Source organism: Dermacentor albipictus, chromosome 1 (assembly GCF_038994185.2).
Source record: "Dermacentor albipictus isolate Rhodes 1998 colony chromosome 1, USDA_Dalb.pri_finalv2, whole genome shotgun sequence".
Taxonomy (NCBI): domain Eukaryota; kingdom Metazoa; phylum Arthropoda; class Arachnida; order Ixodida; family Ixodidae; genus Dermacentor; species Dermacentor albipictus.
In genome coordinates this window covers 283,388,088-283,405,924 of record NC_091821.1, presented here as the reverse complement: position 1 = coordinate 283,405,924, position 17,837 = coordinate 283,388,088, and the positions used below count along the sequence as shown (strand labels likewise).

General features: G+C 46.5%; 1 protein-coding gene across 1 annotated transcript in view; it reads left to right on the top strand.

Moving 5' to 3' along the window:
* Positions 1-17,837, top strand: part of LOC139057120 (uncharacterized) — a 192,907-nt gene that overhangs the window by 158,560 nt on the left and 16,510 nt on the right. The window contains exon 4 of the mRNA XM_070534893.1: positions 15,890-15,984. Coding sequence (XP_070390994.1) covers positions 15,890-15,984 — 95 coding nt within the window. The remainder of the gene's footprint in view (positions 1-15,889; positions 15,985-17,837) is intronic.

Here is a 17,837-nt window from a genome sequence, read left to right as displayed (position 1 = left end):
GCGATCTCGATTACGGATCGATCGAGAAACTAACAAAATACATTAACGAGAGTTGGGCGCACGGCAAGCTACCCCGGCAATGGGAAGAAGCAAATATCACACTGATACTGAAACCAGGCAAGAAATTCCAGCTGGAGAACCTGCGCCCCATCTCCCTCACGTCCTGCGTGGGAAGTTAATGGAGCACGCGTTTCTCAATAGACTCACGGATTACCTCGAGGACAACGACTTATTTCCACACACCATGATTGGGTTCAGAAGACATCTCTCCATGCAAGACGCCCTTGTGCAACTAAAACACCAAATCATAGACAATCCGGGGCGTTCGATGAGAGCCATCCTCGGCCTGGACCTGAAGAGGGCCTTCGACAACGTTCGCCACGATGCCATATTGCGACAAATAGACAAGCTAAATCTCGGCCTGCGCACGTACAACTACGTCCGAGACTTCCTCACGGGAAGAACCGCTCGGATGCGAGTGGGACAACTACAGTCAGAGCAAATCAACATCGGCAGCTCGGGCACCCCGCAGGGCTCGGTGATCTCGCCAATGCTCTTCAACCTCGTCCTGCTGGGGTTGCCCGACCGATTGTTTCAAATCGAAGGACTGCATCACACGCTATACGCGGATGATATTACGATCTCGACGACAACGGGCAGCGGCGGAGCGATCGAGCAACGTTTACAACAGGCCATCCAATGCGTAGAAAACTACCTCGTGGGCACGGGACTCGCCTGCTCGGCTGAAAGATCCGAACTGCTGCTATATAGACCAGTGAGAAAGGGGCGCCCACTTAAATGCTACACCCCCCTGGAAAAGCAAAAGATCAAATTAACGGCATCAAATGGCCTACCCATCCCTATAGTAGAGAAAATCCGGGTACTAGGAACGATGATAGAGCATAAGGGTGGCAATGGCGAAGCACTTCGCAAGATAACGGCAAAGGCCACCAGCACGATGCTGCTCATTCGACGCATCACCAACAAACACGCGGGCATGCGCGAAGGCAGCGTCATCCGACTCATACAAGCCTTCGTCATTTCTCAGATAAAGTACACGGCAGCGTTTCACAACTGGACGGTTGCGGAAAAAAACAAGCTCAACGCGCTCATACGCAAGGCGTACAAATGTGCGTTGGGACTTGCGCCTGGAGTTAGCACCACCAAGCTCTTAGAAGTAGGCCTACACAATACGCTCGAAGAACTCGTGGAGGCGCAACAAGTGTACCAACTTGAACGCCTATCCAAGACCCGCCCGGGCAGACACGTACTTGAAAATCTCGGCATCACATACCGCTCGCAACACGGCGTCACAATAGACTTTCCAAGACCCATACGCGAGCAACTATACGTACCCCCATCGCCTCGCAACATGCACCCCCAACATCACACGGGGAGGCGTAAAGCTAGGGCAAAACACATGAACAAAAGTTACTCTAACGGAAAGGAGGCGGTCTTCACCGACGCAGCCCGCTATCGAGACAGGAAGAGTTTCGTGGCGGCAGTTACTAGCCACCAAGGCAACCACCTCACGAGCCTCACCGTGAACACGGCACATGCCGAAGCGGCAGAGGAAGCGGTCATAGCACTGGCCCTCACACAAACCAAAGCTACATACGTGATCTGCGACTCGCAAACGGAAATTCGCAATTTTGCAAATGGGCACATCTCGCAAGAGGCGTATCAGATACTCCAGCGACATCCCATACACCAGGGAAAGGCCGACGTTGATAACCGAGGGCATTTGCTATGGATCCCGGCACACACTAGAATGACCACCCCCAACGAAGCGGCTCACAGCGTTGCTCGAGGCCTGACTCACCGAGCAGCATCGGAGGAAGAGCCCCCGCGGGGTACTGCAAACGTCTGGGCATGGGAGGATCGTATGACCAGTTTTCACGACATCGTGGCACACTAGCAATTACAAAGACGCATATACCCATTCCCTCACGCTAGGTTAGACAGGACGCAAGCGGTACACTTCAGACAATTACAAACAGACTCTTACAGAAACCCCAGACTCATGCACGCCATGTATCCTGACATGTAAACTACAAACAGATGCACATCGTGTGGCGAGGTTGCCACACTAAATCACATGTTATGGGAGTGTCGGGACCTAACAAACAAGTCAGGCAGTACCGACCCCACCGACTCTTCCACCGCCAGCTTCCGGTCACGCTGGATGACCGCACTGCTCAGCTCTGACCTGACAGCACAACTCTGGGCCGTCCAGCGAGCCGAGGAAGCCGCTTCGAGACAAGGTCTCGGAACCGCGTCCGCGGCGGGTGCCCAGACCCACTAAAGAGACGCCGGACTCAAATCTTGTTGATTTGAAATAAAAGTTTACGCTCTCTTTCTGCGGAATTTGTCAAGTGAGGCCATGTGGGCAGATGTCCCTGCTCTTTTTTTTTTTCTCCTAGAAGCTGCTTTCCTAGAGGTCTCCGAATACCTCGTCATCGCCCGAATATAAATCAACGAAAGGCAGCACACAAGTCGGTGTATAGACTTCGCTATAATCCCTGCCGGCTCTCTTCTCAACGCAACGCTTCACGAAAGGCTCTTGCACCCGTTTTCGTACCTTTGTTGGCGAACGCAAGCTCGTCTGACTGCTTAGAGACTGTGGTCGGTGGTGGTACTGAAGTATCGCGTTTCTTCGGCGCCAAGTATTTGTTTGCCTTTGGTCCAGGTTTTAGAAGTATGCTCTGCTTGCAAGGGTATAATGCATACTTGAATACCGTGTATACTTTCAGATGCAAATGTGAATACTTTCAGTGCTCTTATGGCAACAAGCGGCCGCACTTTCTGCAATAAGCGGTAGCTAGGTTCAGAAATCAAATAGTCCTTTTTTTTTTACAGCAAAAGTGGTATATGACTAACCTTCCGTAGATTTTTCGGCGGCCGGCAACAGAAACGGACCTAGCGATTTCTGACAAATCCATACGGGTGCAGTTTGGCGGCACAGATGTCAACATGCGGAAGGGATTAGAACGCTCGCCGTGAACAATAGCGTGACGCCAAGGTTATCGTAGTATATAAGCAGGAGAGGTATCTGCGCTAAAAAGCAGCTGCTTTATGGCTACACGTGTACTTCGTACACCTGAAGAACAACATGCGTACAAAGAGCGCCAGAGGGAACAGCAACGAGAATGTACACGGCGCCGGCGCGAAACGACCACCGACGAAGAATGTTCACGCGATGCTGAACGAAAACGATAATCGCGACCCTGGACAACTCCGGACGAGCAACGACCCAGACTAGCTACGCAAAAAATGACAGCCATTCCACTCCGTGAAAATGGAAGGACAGCGAAAGCACTTTGCTTTCCGTTCGAGAGCTTTGTCTGTCGTCAGCTTTCGCTGCGATTCCATCTTCACAGAGGGGAGTGGGTGTCATTTTTTTTATAGTACAAGTGCTAGAGACTGCAGGCAAAGTGTCATCGGCGTGGTGTCATCGGCATACAGTGTCACGTGTTGTCCTTATTCTGCACATTGATTATAAGTACTTATTTTCCCCTATTCTTTCGGGGTATCGGCTTCCTTATGACTATTCTTCCTAATAAAAAATCCAGCCTCTTCACAGGCGTAAAGGGGGGGGGGGGGGCGTGAAACCGGCATGGCGGCAACAGTGCACTTCACGATGTTTCTACTGCTTATGCAGGTCGCTGGCGCTTCTTCTACGCGACAATGTGCCAGGAAAATACCGACGTTTCTTCCAACGTTGGAGGGAGCCATTTCGCAAGGACTACGAGCGCCGACAACCCTTGAATCTGACATGGCACTTGATGACGACAGCGGGATGACGTCGGCTGACGTTCCAGATTTCGGCGCATGTGCGATTCTTGCCAACAACCAATTGAGTGATTACCGGCTGGACGGTATCAGTCTGCTACATAAAGCAGCTCTCCTCAGTGCACCGATGGGGCATGAAATCGGCATGGCGGCAACAGTGCACTTCACGATGTTTCTACTGCTTATGCAGGTCGCTGGCGCTTCTTCTACGCGGCAATGTGCCAGGAAAACACCGACGTTTATTCCAACGTTAGAGGGAGCCATTTCGCAAGCACTACGAGCGCCGACAACCCTTGAATCTGACATGGCACTTGATGACGACAGCGGGATGACGTCGGCTGACGTTCCAGATTTCGGCGCATGTGCGATTCTTGCCAACAACCAATTGAGTGATTACCGGCTGGACGGTATCAGTCTGCTACATAAAGCAGCTCTCTTCAGTGCACCGACGGGGCATGAAACCGGCATGGCGGCAACAGTGCACTTCACGATGTTTCTACTGCTTATGCAGGTCGCTGGCGCTTCTTCTACGCGACAATGTGCCAGGAAAACAGCGACGTTTCTTCCAACGTTGGAGGGAGCCATTTCGCAAGGACTACGAGCGCCGACAACCCTTGAATCTGACATGGCACTTGATGACGACAGCGGGATGACGTCGGCTGACGTTCCAGATTTCGGCGCATGTGCGATTCTTGCCAACAACCAATTGAGTGATTACCGGCTGGACGGTATCAGTCTGCTACATAAAGCAGCTCTCTTCAGTGCACCGACGGGGCATGAAATCGGCATGGCGGCAACAGTGCACTTCACGATGTTTCTACTGCTTATGCAGGTCGCTGGCGCTTCTTCTACGCGACAATGTGCCAGGAAAACAGCGACGTTTCTTCCAACGCTGGAGGGAGCCATTTCGCAAGGACAACGAGCGCCGACAACCCTTGAATCTGACATGGCACTTGATGACGACAGCGGGATGACGTCGGCAGACGTTCCAGATTTCGGCGCATCTGCGATTCTTGCCAACAACCAAATGAGTTATTACCGGCTGGACGGTATCGGTCTGCTACATAAAGCAGCTCTCTTCAGTGCACCGACGGGGCATGAAACCGGCATGGCGGCAACAATGCACTTCACGATGTTTCTACTGCTTATGCAGGTCGCTGGCGCTTCTTCTACGCGACAATGTGCCAGGAAAACACCGACGTTTCTTCCAACGTTGGAGGGAGCCATTTCGCAAGGACTACGAGCGCCGACAACCCTTGAATCTGACATGGCACTTGATGACGACAGCGGGATGACGTCGGCTGACGTTCCAGATTTCGGCGCATGTGCGATTCTTGCCAACAACCAATTGAGTGATTACCGGCTGGACGGTATCAGTCTGCTACATAAAGCAGCTCTCTTCAGTGCACTGACGGGGCGTGAAACCGGCATGACGGCAACAGTGCACTTCACGATGTTTCTACTGCTTATGCAGGTTGATAATAGGGAATCCTCTTATTTTTTCCCGTTGTTTAGCTTGCCGGTTTCACCCCAGAAATTGTTTCACTGTGTTCTGTCGCACTCGTGTACGCAACACCTTTCAAGGAAACAGTTTCGCCTGTTTCGCCGCTTCTCGTTTTATTTGCTGCTTTTGATATTGTATGCCGACGTTGAACTGAATCCCGGACCTTCAACTGAGGGGACCTTGCAGCAGCTCTTGGCAGGCCAGAATATTATTAAGGAGAAATTAAACAGTATTGAATCTGTACAGGCTGCAAACAGGCTCGCTATAGACGAACTAGCTAGGTGGTCGTATGAAATCTCTCGAAGCAATGTTAACCAAAGTTGATGAAATGAAATCGTCCGTGATTGTGTGCGCCCAACAATACGAGACTCAGGGTTGAGCTTTGAGGTCCTTAACGTCAAAGGTTGACGATCTTGAGAACCGTAGTAGAAGGGGCAATCTAATTTTTCATGGCATACCCGACCAGCGGGCTAACTAGACAAATGTCGACACTGAGAGACAGGTCTTGGATATATGTTCTTCTAAGTTAGGAATTTCCACTGTTGAAATAGAAAGGGCTTACCGGTTAGGACGCTTTCACGCTGGGAAGAGTACACCTATTATTGCGAAATTTACCTCGTTTTAAAGAAAAACAGCGTGTGCTAAGTAACGCAAAAAAGTTGAAGGGTACTGCTATTGCTATTTCTGAAGACTTTTCGGAAGCAATGCCAAGGAAAAGAAAGATTTTATGGGACTATGCAAAGGTACATAAACGGGACGGCGTTAAGGCTACCCTTAGGTATGATTACCTACTTTTGAACGGGCAGAAGTTTGTTTGCGGTGATGTAACAATGCAGGTAACCTCACAGAAGCGGCGACGCCAGTCTAGCCCTGTTAACCTCACTTTTCTTATCCTGAATTGTAGGAGCATAAAAAATAAGAAAGATGAAATGTGTGCACTCATAGACGCAGTAAAGCCTTCAGTCATTCTTGGCACAGAATCCTGGTTAGAACCAAACATTAGTGATCACGAGTTGTTTCCAACAGGATACACCTGCTACAGAAAGGACAGAAATTGTCATGGAGGAGGTGTATTTATACTAATAAAGAACAGCATAAGGTCTTCTCAGATTCAAGTGGACGTTGGCATATGTGAAGCCATATTGTGTAAACTAGAACTTCCGAATCGCATGATCCTTACAGTATGTAGCTTTTATCGTCCTCCAAATGTACCACCAGACGTTCTCACGTGTTTTCAAGGCATTATTGATGCAGTGCATACGGATACCACGGTAATTGGGGGCGACTTCAATTTACCGGATATTAAATGGGATACGTTGAATGCTATCACAGCTACTGGAATAAGCAATACAGAAATGATGGATATGGTGAATCTGTATGCACTGCACCAGCTGGTCCTCTCACCAACGCGGGGCAACAATATTCTGGACTTGCTGCAAACTAATCGATCTGATCTGGTGGAGTCAACACTCGTGATTCCTGGTATAAGTGACCACCAGGCTGTCGTGTCGACGATGTGACTAGCCTATGTTAAAACTACAACTCATGTTAACAGAAGGGTGTACAATTATAAGAAAGCAGATCTAGATTGCATTAATCAAGCGTTAGACGCCTATTTTATTGTGTTTGAAACAGAAGCCGACTGTAGGAATGTGGAACAGTTGTGGCGGTTATTGAAGCAAAAGACACTGGAACTACGTGAGCGGTTTGTCCCATCTTGGGTACTGACGACGCGAAGAAGCAAAAACAAACCTTGGTTTACGAAAAGGTTGCGCCAACTCGCACAAAAAAGGCAGCGAATTTATCGCGCCTTTTGCAGAACACCATCAAGAGAAACGGAGGAAAAACTGAAAGAAATAACTCGAGAGGTTAAAGAAGCAACACGCACTGCTAAAGACAGTTATTCGAAAACTATTCAATCACGATTAAAAGATAAACAAAAAGAATTTTGGAGACACGTGAAAAAGAACGGAAAGGACGTTGTAAATATTCCCCCTCTCGTGTCCGGTGATGTCACAGTTCATGACGACACTGACAAAGCAGAATGCTTCAACGCCTACTTCTGTTCCGTTTTCACTCCTGCAACAGTGCCTTCTGCGGGCGAGCTAACGCTGCATGAAAGAAGTGACATGAATGATGTTGTAATCAATATGCGCGGCATCGAATGGTTGCTTCAAGGGCTCGACACTTCTAAAGCTTGTGGGTGCCGGTGACTTACCAAACTTCCTGTTCAAATCATGCGCTGAACCGCTGCTCGAAGCCTCCCTGCCTGATGACTGGAAAACAGGTATTGTGGTCCCTGTTCATAAGTCTGGCCCTAGAAGCGACGTTTCAAGCTATCGTCCAATATCACTGACATCCATCGCATGTAAAATACTAGAGCATATTCTATTGACGAGCATTGTAGCTCATTTCAATACTAATTCTGTGATTACGTCCTCCCAACACGGATTTCTTAAGGGGTTTTCTTGTATTACATAGTTGTTAGAATTCACAAATGATATTGCTTCTGCTTTGGATAAAAGGCTTTCAGTTGAGTGTATCTTCCTCGACTTCAGAAAGGCTTTCGACATGGTACCCCATTCATTGCTCATAGAAAAAATGCATAAATATAAAATTCACCCGCAGGTTGTCGCATGGGTTAAAGAATATCTTACCCTGCGCCGGCAGGTCGTGGTTGTAAACGGGGTTCAGTCGCGCCCGCAAGCAGTTACATCCGGTGTACGCCAGGGCTCCGTCCTGGGGCCTTTACTTTTTTTATGGTATATAAATGATATTGGCGAAGGTTTTACATCGCAGCTAAGGCTGTTTGCAGATGACTGCTTGTTATAAAGGGTGACTAACAACATGGATGATGCCAGTCTGATTCAGGAAGACCTCAATCTAATTAGTGAATGGTGCACTAAGTGGCGCATGCAGATAAACCTAACCAAAACAGTCAACATGACATTTACTCGAAAGAAGAACCCTATAAATTTCTCTTACACCTTGAATAACAATTTAATAGCTAAAGTAACACAGTTTAAGTACCTAGGTGTTTGGTACTCCCCAGAATTATCATGGCAGAAATAGGTTAACTATGTAACCGCTAAGGCAGGAAAAATGTTAGGTTTTCTTCGTAGGAACTCCAGAGCATTCAGCACGGCTACACGAAAGCTGCTGTACAAGACGTACGTAAGGTCCGTCCTTGAGTACGGCTGTGCAGTGTGGGACCCTCCGACGGCACGGGACATTAATAAACTTGAGAGGGTACAGAATTTAGGTGTGCGGTACGTGTCAGGTCGATACAAAGTTAATTTCAGCGTTACGAGCGCTAAGGAAGAGTTCAAATGGGATACCTTGGAGGTACGACGCAGAAGGCTGCGACTGAAGCTTTTCCATTCCATATTCTACGGTACAATTGGTATAGAAAGGGACAAATATATAATGCCGCCTCATTACCGATCACAACGCGTGGATCATGCGCTAAAGGTACGAGATGTTCCATGCAAGACAGAACTGTATAAGAAAACATTTTTTCCAAGAATTATACAAGAATGGAATAGGTTACCTGCCAGTGTCCTCAACGTCGTGTCAAATGATGTATTTTTTTCCCTGTTGAAGTGACTCAACCAGCCCATTTCTCCTACCTTTAGATTGAATTTGCCCATGTATAACTTACCGTGTTTTGAGAATTATGTAAGTTCTGTTGAACTTTTGTTGTTTTTTCTCACGTCGGGTGAAAAAAAAATCTTTTGTGAAAGTTTATACCTGTTCTGTTAAACCTTTCACCCCACTGCAATGCCTTTTGGCGCCTGTGGGTACTGAATAAATAAACAACCTTTCCGAACTCATTGAAGCCCAACAATGCTCTCAGCTTGAACGGCTCACCCTTACTGAAATGGAACGCTTTATTCCATCCACGCTTGGCTTCACCTACAATCAGAAACAGGGCCCCAAATAACCGATTCCGACCGACATCCGTAACTGGATCTACATAGACCCTATCCCTAGAAACAGGCACCCTGAATATAACAGGGCCCGGCACCAAGATCGGGCCGGAGCTATCATAAAAGCCCTTGCTCACGTACCTGGCGTCACATTTGTTGACACAGCCCGATATTCCCATGGCACACTCTTTGTGGCCGTCGCCACATGCGATGGAGTCCTACACCATGCCTCCAGCCTCACTACCCCCACTGCCGAGACGGCTGAAGAAGTGGCCATCGTCCTGGCCATTCTAGATCCCACCTGTCACACCATGGTGTGTGACTCTCGCTCAGCCGTCACTAACTTCAACAAAGGCCGTATTTCTCCCCAAGCTCTTCGCATCCTCTGCCAGACACCACATTTAAAGATAGCATAATCTCCCTAACATGGATCCCGGCCCATGTAGGCGCTGTCCACCCACACCTCCCCAATCTCAACGAGGTCACCCACTCCATTTCGCGAGGCCTAGTCAACCGCGCCCGAGTCCCTGGAGATGAGTTGGACACCAGGGACAATCTGACAACTTATAACGATTTCGTTAAGGCCTTTTACCTCAGCCGCCGAACCTTCCCCCGCTTCACCCCAACTTCAGCCGGGCGCAGGCTACCACCCTGCGTCTGCTACAAACAAACACGTACCCTTCATCCGCCAGCCTCCACCTTATATTCCCAGACGTCTACACTACCCCCAACTGCCGGTGATGTGGCATTCACCCGGTTACGCTTGCGCATATGCTGTGGGAGTGCCCAGCACAGTACACAAAGATTAACGCCACGACTCTCTCGTCGAGGTTGCATGAGGCTCTACGGAGCTCCGCCCTCGACGACCAAACCTGCGCGACCCAGCACGCCCGTGAGGCGGCGCAGAGGCAAGCCATCGACGTCCCTTCATGGGTAGCTTAGGCCCGGCCATCATAAAGTGCTGGTTGTACAATAAAAGTTTATTCCTCCTCCTTTCCGTTCCCCTGACTATATTCACACGTCGCATATCGAGAGTCTCGGCCATGGGAGTCTTGAGATGAAGAAGGGTGGTTTATTTGCGACTTGTCTGGTTTTAGCATGAAGTGGTTACGTTCCGCCGCCGTGGCCTCGAGTGGATGTGCGTTCGGCTGTGCACTGTGAGAGTGGTTCGACTGATACAGCGATGCACGCGTCAGGCGGATTTTATCGCATCGACTTCCACCGTCTTCCGGTTAACCTTGAATGGATATTCAAATCACCTTTCAGCCGGAAATTACAACACACTAATGACTCTGTTATGCATTTTTGTCAACGCTGTATATTGCCTTATTATAAGAGAGCTTCAGGGCTCGAAACGCTCGCGTTAACACGTGACGCAACGCGAACGCTTCAGTATTCGCTGCGGTGCAAACTGGTCCTTCAAATAACGTATTTGAGCGTAACGCTAAAGGGCAAACTGTTGTGGCGCCACCTAGGTATTGCACTTCCTTGGTTAGGTGTTCTCTTGCCGAGTGTCATGAGTAATTATTCGCCAGCCTTTCTGAGGCACCTTATCTATGCTCATAACTTTATTACTACTACTCGTTCTGTCGGCTTCTTGATTTTAGGATTCGCTGGTATGGAATGTTCACTTTTTTCTATCATGCGGCGAGCACAACAGCGACTGCACATTTCGCTTTTCTGCTAATAGTATGGATTGTAATTGTATAGATTGTAATAGTACTGTCCGTTGCCTACCAGGTATTTACTAAGGTAATTGCAAATAGAACCAGGAACACCTTAGACATCCGTCAACCAAAGGACCAGGCAGGATTCCGTAAAGGCTACTCAACAATAGACCATATTCACCCTATCAATCCGGTGATAAAAAATGCGCGGAATATAACCAACCTTTATATATAGCTTTCATTGATTACGAGAAAGCGTTTGATTCAGTCGACACCTCAGCAGTCATGGAGGCATTGCGGAATTGGGGTGTAGACGAGCCCTATGTAAAAATACTGAGAGATATCTATAGAGGCTCCCAGCCACCGTAGTCTTCCATAAAGAAAGCAACAAAATCCCAATAAAGAAAGACGTCAGGCAGGGAGATACGATCTCTCCAATGCTATTCACAGCGTGTTTACAGGAAGTATTCAGAGACCTGGATTGGGAAGAATTGGGGATAAGAGGTAATGGAGAATACCTTAGTAACTTGCGATTCGCTGATGATACTACTTAGGACAGGTAGTGACTGCGGATCCGGATCATGAGACTGAAATAATCAGAAGAATAAGAATGGGCTGGGGTGCGTTTGGCAGGCATTCTCAGATCATGAACAGCAGACTGCCGTTATCCCTCAAGAGAAACATTTATAACAGCTGTCTCTTACTATACTCACGTACGGGGCAGACACCTGGAGGCTTACGAAAAGGGTTCTACTTAAATTGAGGACGACGCAACGAGCTATGGAAAGAAGAATGATAGGTGTAACGTTAAGGGATAAGAAAAGGGCAGATTGGATGAGGGAACAAACGCGAGTTAATGATGTCTTAGTTGAAATCAAGAAAAAGAAATGGGCGTGGGCGGGACACGTAATGAGGAGGGAAGATAGCCGATGGTCATTAAGAGTTACGGAATGGATTCCAAGGGAAGGGAAGCGTAGCAGAGGGCGGCAGAAAGTTAGGTGGGCGGATGAGATTAGGAGGTTTGCAGGGACAACATGGCCACAATTAGTACATGACCGGGGTAGTTGGAGAAGTATGGGAGAGGCCTTTGCCCTGCAGTGGGCGTAACCAGGCTGATGATGATAATGATGATGATGATGATGATTGATTGAGTGATTGATTGATTGATTATCGCCGTCATCATCAAATGCTCTAGATGAAATTTTGCACACTGTTTCGAATGAAAACAAGAACATGGTTATCATGGGAGACATAAACATCAATCTTCTGGATGAGAACTGCGCTTACAGCAGAGAATACATTAGCATCTGTCATGGATACGGTATCGTGTCATTGTTACAACTACCCACTAGGTGCGTCTCTAACTCGACTACTCTCATCGATCATGCACTAACAAACCTGATTTATCCCCCTAAGGCTTTTATCGTACGAAGCAACATAACCGACCACTTTCCGATTGTGCTCTGTTTTCCACGTCTTAATCACGCCATGGAAACTCTGTACACTAAACCCAGGTTTGACAAAGAACATTTCATAGAACTAGTTAACAGTTCAGATTGGTCGCGCGTAACATCATTAAATGACGCTGAAGCCTCTTATACTGAGTTATCTGGCACAATTAAAACTTGTATATCCTCAGCAACAACAATAGTTAAGTGCCGTAAATATTTTGCCTCTCCATCAAACCCTTGGCTTACACCAGGATTGTTGAAGAGCATGCGCAGGAAAGAAAATCTGTATCGTAAATGCAAAAATAGACCATTTAACCAATCTTTTAAGTTTCGGTACAAGAAGTTTTGCACCTTACTGACATATCTACTAAAACAAGCAAAGAAAACTTACCATGAAAATGTAATAAATGAAACCGGGAACGATTCCCGGAAACAATGGCAGATACTTAATGCGTTTCTGAATAAGAATACTACTAGGAATAGAATAACGAAAATTCAAGAAAAAGACTGCACACTTACAAACCCTGAAGATATTGCATGCGCATTCAGCAACTTTTTTGGTACTGTGCCTGATATCCCTGGGGGTAATGACACTCACATGCCACGCTTGACACAACAATCATTTTATCTCTTCCCAACTACACCCAGTGAAGTTCCAGCAACAATTATGAATCTTAAAAATTGCAGTCCTGGTTTAGATTCCATATGCTCGTATCATATCAAAGAAATTGTTGACAGCATATGTGAAGCTTGCAGTCACGTTGTCAATTTAATCTTTAAAACTGCCATTTTTCCTAGTGACTTGAAAAAGTCAAAAATAATTCCTGTGCACAAAAAAGGAGACGTCACCTTACTAGCAAACTACAGGCCCATATCCATCTTGCCGTGTTTCACTAAAGTAATAGAAAAACTATTAGTACAGTGCCTATCAAATTACTTGGATAAGTTCCAATTATTAACACCAAGACAGTTTGGTTTTCGTGCGGGATATTCTACTAACCTAGCTTTATTCACCCTCACTGACAAGATCAAAGCGGAAATTGATGGAGCAGATTCGTAGGATCTGTATTTATCGACTACTCGAAAGCATTCGATTCCATTAATCACAACATTCTCTTTACTAAACTCGGCGCATATGGCATAACAGGTCCATCTTTGCAACTACTGCGCAGCTATTTATACGACAGACAGCAACAGGTTTGCATTTCAGGAGTGCTGTCTGACACAAAAATAATTAACACTGGCGTTCCACAGGGGTCCATACTCGGTCCCCTCTTATTTCTAATCTTCATTAATGATTTCCTAAACTGCCTAACTTCCACAGAATGTCTTTTGTACGCGGACGACACCACTATTTACGCCTCACATAACGACATCTTTACGCTAACTGAGCTTTTAAATGATGAACTAAATAATGTGAGTAGTTGGTGCAAAAAAAAAAAAATTGCTAATTAACCCTCAGAAAACAAAGTTTGTGGTTTTTATTTCACACAGTAAACCTCGACATAACCTTCTACCACTGTACATAGCTTCTCACCCAATATTTCCATCTAATGAGTGCTCATTTTTAGGTGTTCAATTAGACTCCTTTCTAAAATTTAATTTGCATGTCAACTTCATAAAAAGAAAGCTGCCTATGGAATCAGGGTGCTTTTAAAGGCCAGACAGTACTTTCAAAAGCACACTCTCCTGACATTGTATTATGCCTTCATTTATAGCCATTTAAATTACTGTATCAGTTCTTGGGGTCTTACATATCGCTGTCATATAGCTCCCTTGCAGCACATCCAAAATAACGCTGTCCGTATCATCGCTTCAGCTCCTTATAACGCTCATGTTACCCCCATCTTCAGTGAGTTACGTATCCTGACAATAAATAAAATTATCTAGTACAACCACAGCATCGTTATTTACCGCCTTCTTCAAAACCCACAATTACATTATGTCATTGGCAGGAATAGTCTTGCTAATCCTAACACTACCAGGTTCTCTTTACAAAATAACCTTTTACTTCCAAAATCGCGCAGCAACTATGGCAAACTAACTGTTGGTTTTGCTAGTGTGAAAATGTGGAATAATTTACCTACTCACGTGAAATCCTCACCTACATTATCGTCATACCAACGTTCACTGAGAGCTTATATCAATACCCTGTAAACTGTATCTGTTCTTTGAAGCATGTTTATGTTGCTTATTGATGTAATTTATTTTATGTTGTGATGTGTTGCCATAAGTTATATTACTTTAACACTGTAGAAATTGTGTAAATCATTCTTTGTTTATAACCGCAACTGACGCCTTTTTATTTATATATTATTATGTAACTAAGAACAAGAGGTCGCGCTGCAGTTTATAACTGTGGGACCTCTTTCTGTATAACTTCTACTGCATATATGTACCACTAATGAAAGAAGCAATAAAACTTGAAACAATAAAACTTGAAACTTGATTATCGCCGTCATCATCAAATGCAGATTGCGGGGCCAAATATCTGAAATAGAAACTGCAAGCAGACATTCGTAGTCTGTAACCTTCGGGATCCCGCGAAGCATGTGGCTTACCACGTGCGCCATGAAGTATGTCGCAGGCACGGTATAGTAATGCCTGCATGTTAAGCCTAAAGAGTCGGTGGATTCAAAACGGATCTCCGAGGCAGTACTTAATTTTCTGTAGTAATCTGCTGTCGAGGAATCATGACGAAAATCTGAAGCAGATACAAGCACCATTGGTAAACGGCTGAGTAAAACTGCAGAAGATGACTGTATAGATGCCATGCGGGTATTAACACCCCCTTTGGCGGATGCCATGATGTCTTGCAATATCGAGTTACGTCGAAGGCAACCAGAATAACGACGCTGCAACGCAATAAACCAGTGCACATATACACGTACATAGAAGGTTATGCCAAGACATAGCGATCGCTTGCTTAAGTACTAGAATATCCTCCACCGCTTGTACGTATATTACAGTGCTCAGACGCGAATAGCGCTGTGTAGCCAAAGCGCTGTAATTTACCGTACGCAATGCGATAGCGTATATTTGTGTTCGTAGTACTAAAATAGTATTTACTAACGCTCCAAAAGAGGAAGAGGGTGTTCGCTTGAGGTGCATCTTGCGGCCGCCTTTGAGCAGAGTTAAAGAAACCACATGGTATTTCCGGAAGGGTCATTCAACTGACAGGTGTTCCTACTGAAGTTTGGTGTTCGTGAAGCTCCTTTCGGTGCCCAGTGTATATAATGGAGCTGGCCGTGCCGTGCTGGATGGCCAACAAGTCCGTCCGCATTGCTTTGAATGAAGAGTTGATCATGGGAACGCACACCAAGGACGCAGCGTTTCTTTGTTGAGCGCTTTTTGCTCTCATTACTGACGAAAATTCAGCTCTTTGATTAAGGCTGTTCTTGTGTTGTTAAACGCGGTAATCTAAATCGCATACAGAGTTCAGCGAATACTTTCTCAAAGCTTGCGATATTACATGTTCCGTCACAGAGGAGAATCCAAAGTGCACGTTCCACTCTTTTTCTGATGCATTCACTGTGGCGCTCGCAGCGGGAGGACCAGCTTTGGTGGCTCCGCATTACAACGTGTCCTTGATGCACCTCGGCCAGCCCCGGCAGCCAGCGCCAAGTTGCCCACCCCAAGATGTATGTATGTGTAAGAGAGCTTGTCATGTGTCGCTGCATTGTTTGCAACTCCCGGCCATTCGTGATATGCCGGAAGATGAGTGATGCCATGTGTTCTTGTGTTGCAGCACGCATTGCATTTTACTCATCAAAGGAAAGAACAATATCATCAAACGAAAGTAGCAGGAAGCTGACAAGATACGTTCTCAGCAAACATGACAGTTGAACAACTCTTGGCATAGAATAGATCAGGGTAGTTGTTCTAGCATGGCTGAGCGACCGCACCGGAAAGCCATTGGACCCAGGTTTGATGCACGAATGGAATTTGCCTTCAGCTGCGAAGCTTTCTTTTCCTCACAATGACTTGCTTTATAGCTTCGTGCTACTTCCGGGCAAACATGTCCTTTAGTGAAGCCACCCTGTGGATTTTCGCACAACTGATTTGCTACATTTACTCGTAACGAGAACAACTCGCTGCTTTCTGAAGCAAGAACACTGAGATGATATAAACGACGAAAAAAGAGCCAGAGACGTATTTTACAATGCTTTGTGGTTAATCGTCCACCGATAAACAAAGGTCGCATCCCGAAGAAATCAACGACTCGACTTATCAGGTTTTGAGAACTGGTCCTGCAGCGCTTAAGTGGCCTGATTTTAGGTATGAGTCGCCACACAGAGCGAGCGTAGCGACGCTGCAGTTAGTTCAAGCGACGATAATAAGCTTGCAGTGAGACGTTTATATGTAAACGCCGTTTCCCTTCTCTTGCGTGCTGTTTGTTCTTCACGTAGCACATCTGCTGTTTATAAATGCCATGCTTCCGAAATAAGTAGTTGTAGTGGAAAACTGTATGCATTGTTTAGTCGGTTATTTCCAGGAGGTGGAACTTTTAGGAAATAAAGGCATTTGGATCGGACAGGAGCCGGACATCCTCTTTTTTATTTATCCAGCAGCATGTAGGATTTCATATGGGAGGTTTTGGCCAAGTACTGCACCAGGGTGGCCAATCCTGCTCTGGTGAGGGAGTGCATTACCGGTTCTGGTCACCGGGATAAGGCCGCACTCCAGGCCTGTTTATGCAATTTCGTCAACACGCGGATTTTGCCAACACGCGGCACCGTGGTTCGAATCCCGGTGCCGCGCAATTTTCCACTGGAACAAACACTCTGCGTGAAGATAAAATTGCTTAAACAGGCCTGGAGTGCGGCCTTATCCCGTTGACCAGAACCGGCAACGCACTCCATCACCAGAGCAGGATTGGCCACCCTCGTGCAGTACTTAGCCACAACCTCCTATATGAATTTAACCATCAAACCCTGGTCCTCAGTCCCCAGCAGCTGCGAAGCAACTGACCACAGCAGTGGTCAGACCTGTGACACACCAGAGGGTGCTAAGAATCTCTGGGTCCGGACCGGCCGCCATTGGAATCTGAACCTGGAAAAATTTAACGCTAGAACGTTATCTAGTGAGGCGAGTCTAGCAGTGCAATTGAAGGAATTAGCGGGCAGTAAATGGGATATAATCGGGCTCAGTGAGGTTAAGAGTACAAAAGAAGCATATACGGTGCTGAAAAGCAGGCGCGTCCTGTGCTACCGGGGTTAGCGGAGAGACGAGAACTAGGAGTCGGATTCTTGATTAATAAGGATATAGCTGGTAACAAACAGTAATTCTATAGCATTAACGAGAGGATGGCAGGTCTTGTTGTGAAACTCAATAAGAGGTACAAAATGAAGGTTGTACAGGTCTACGCCCCTACATCCAATCATGATGACCAGGAAGTCGAAAGCTTATATGAAGACGCGGAATCGGCGATGGGTAAAGTCAAAACAATATACACTATACTGATGGGCGGCATCAATGCCAGGTTTGGCAAGAC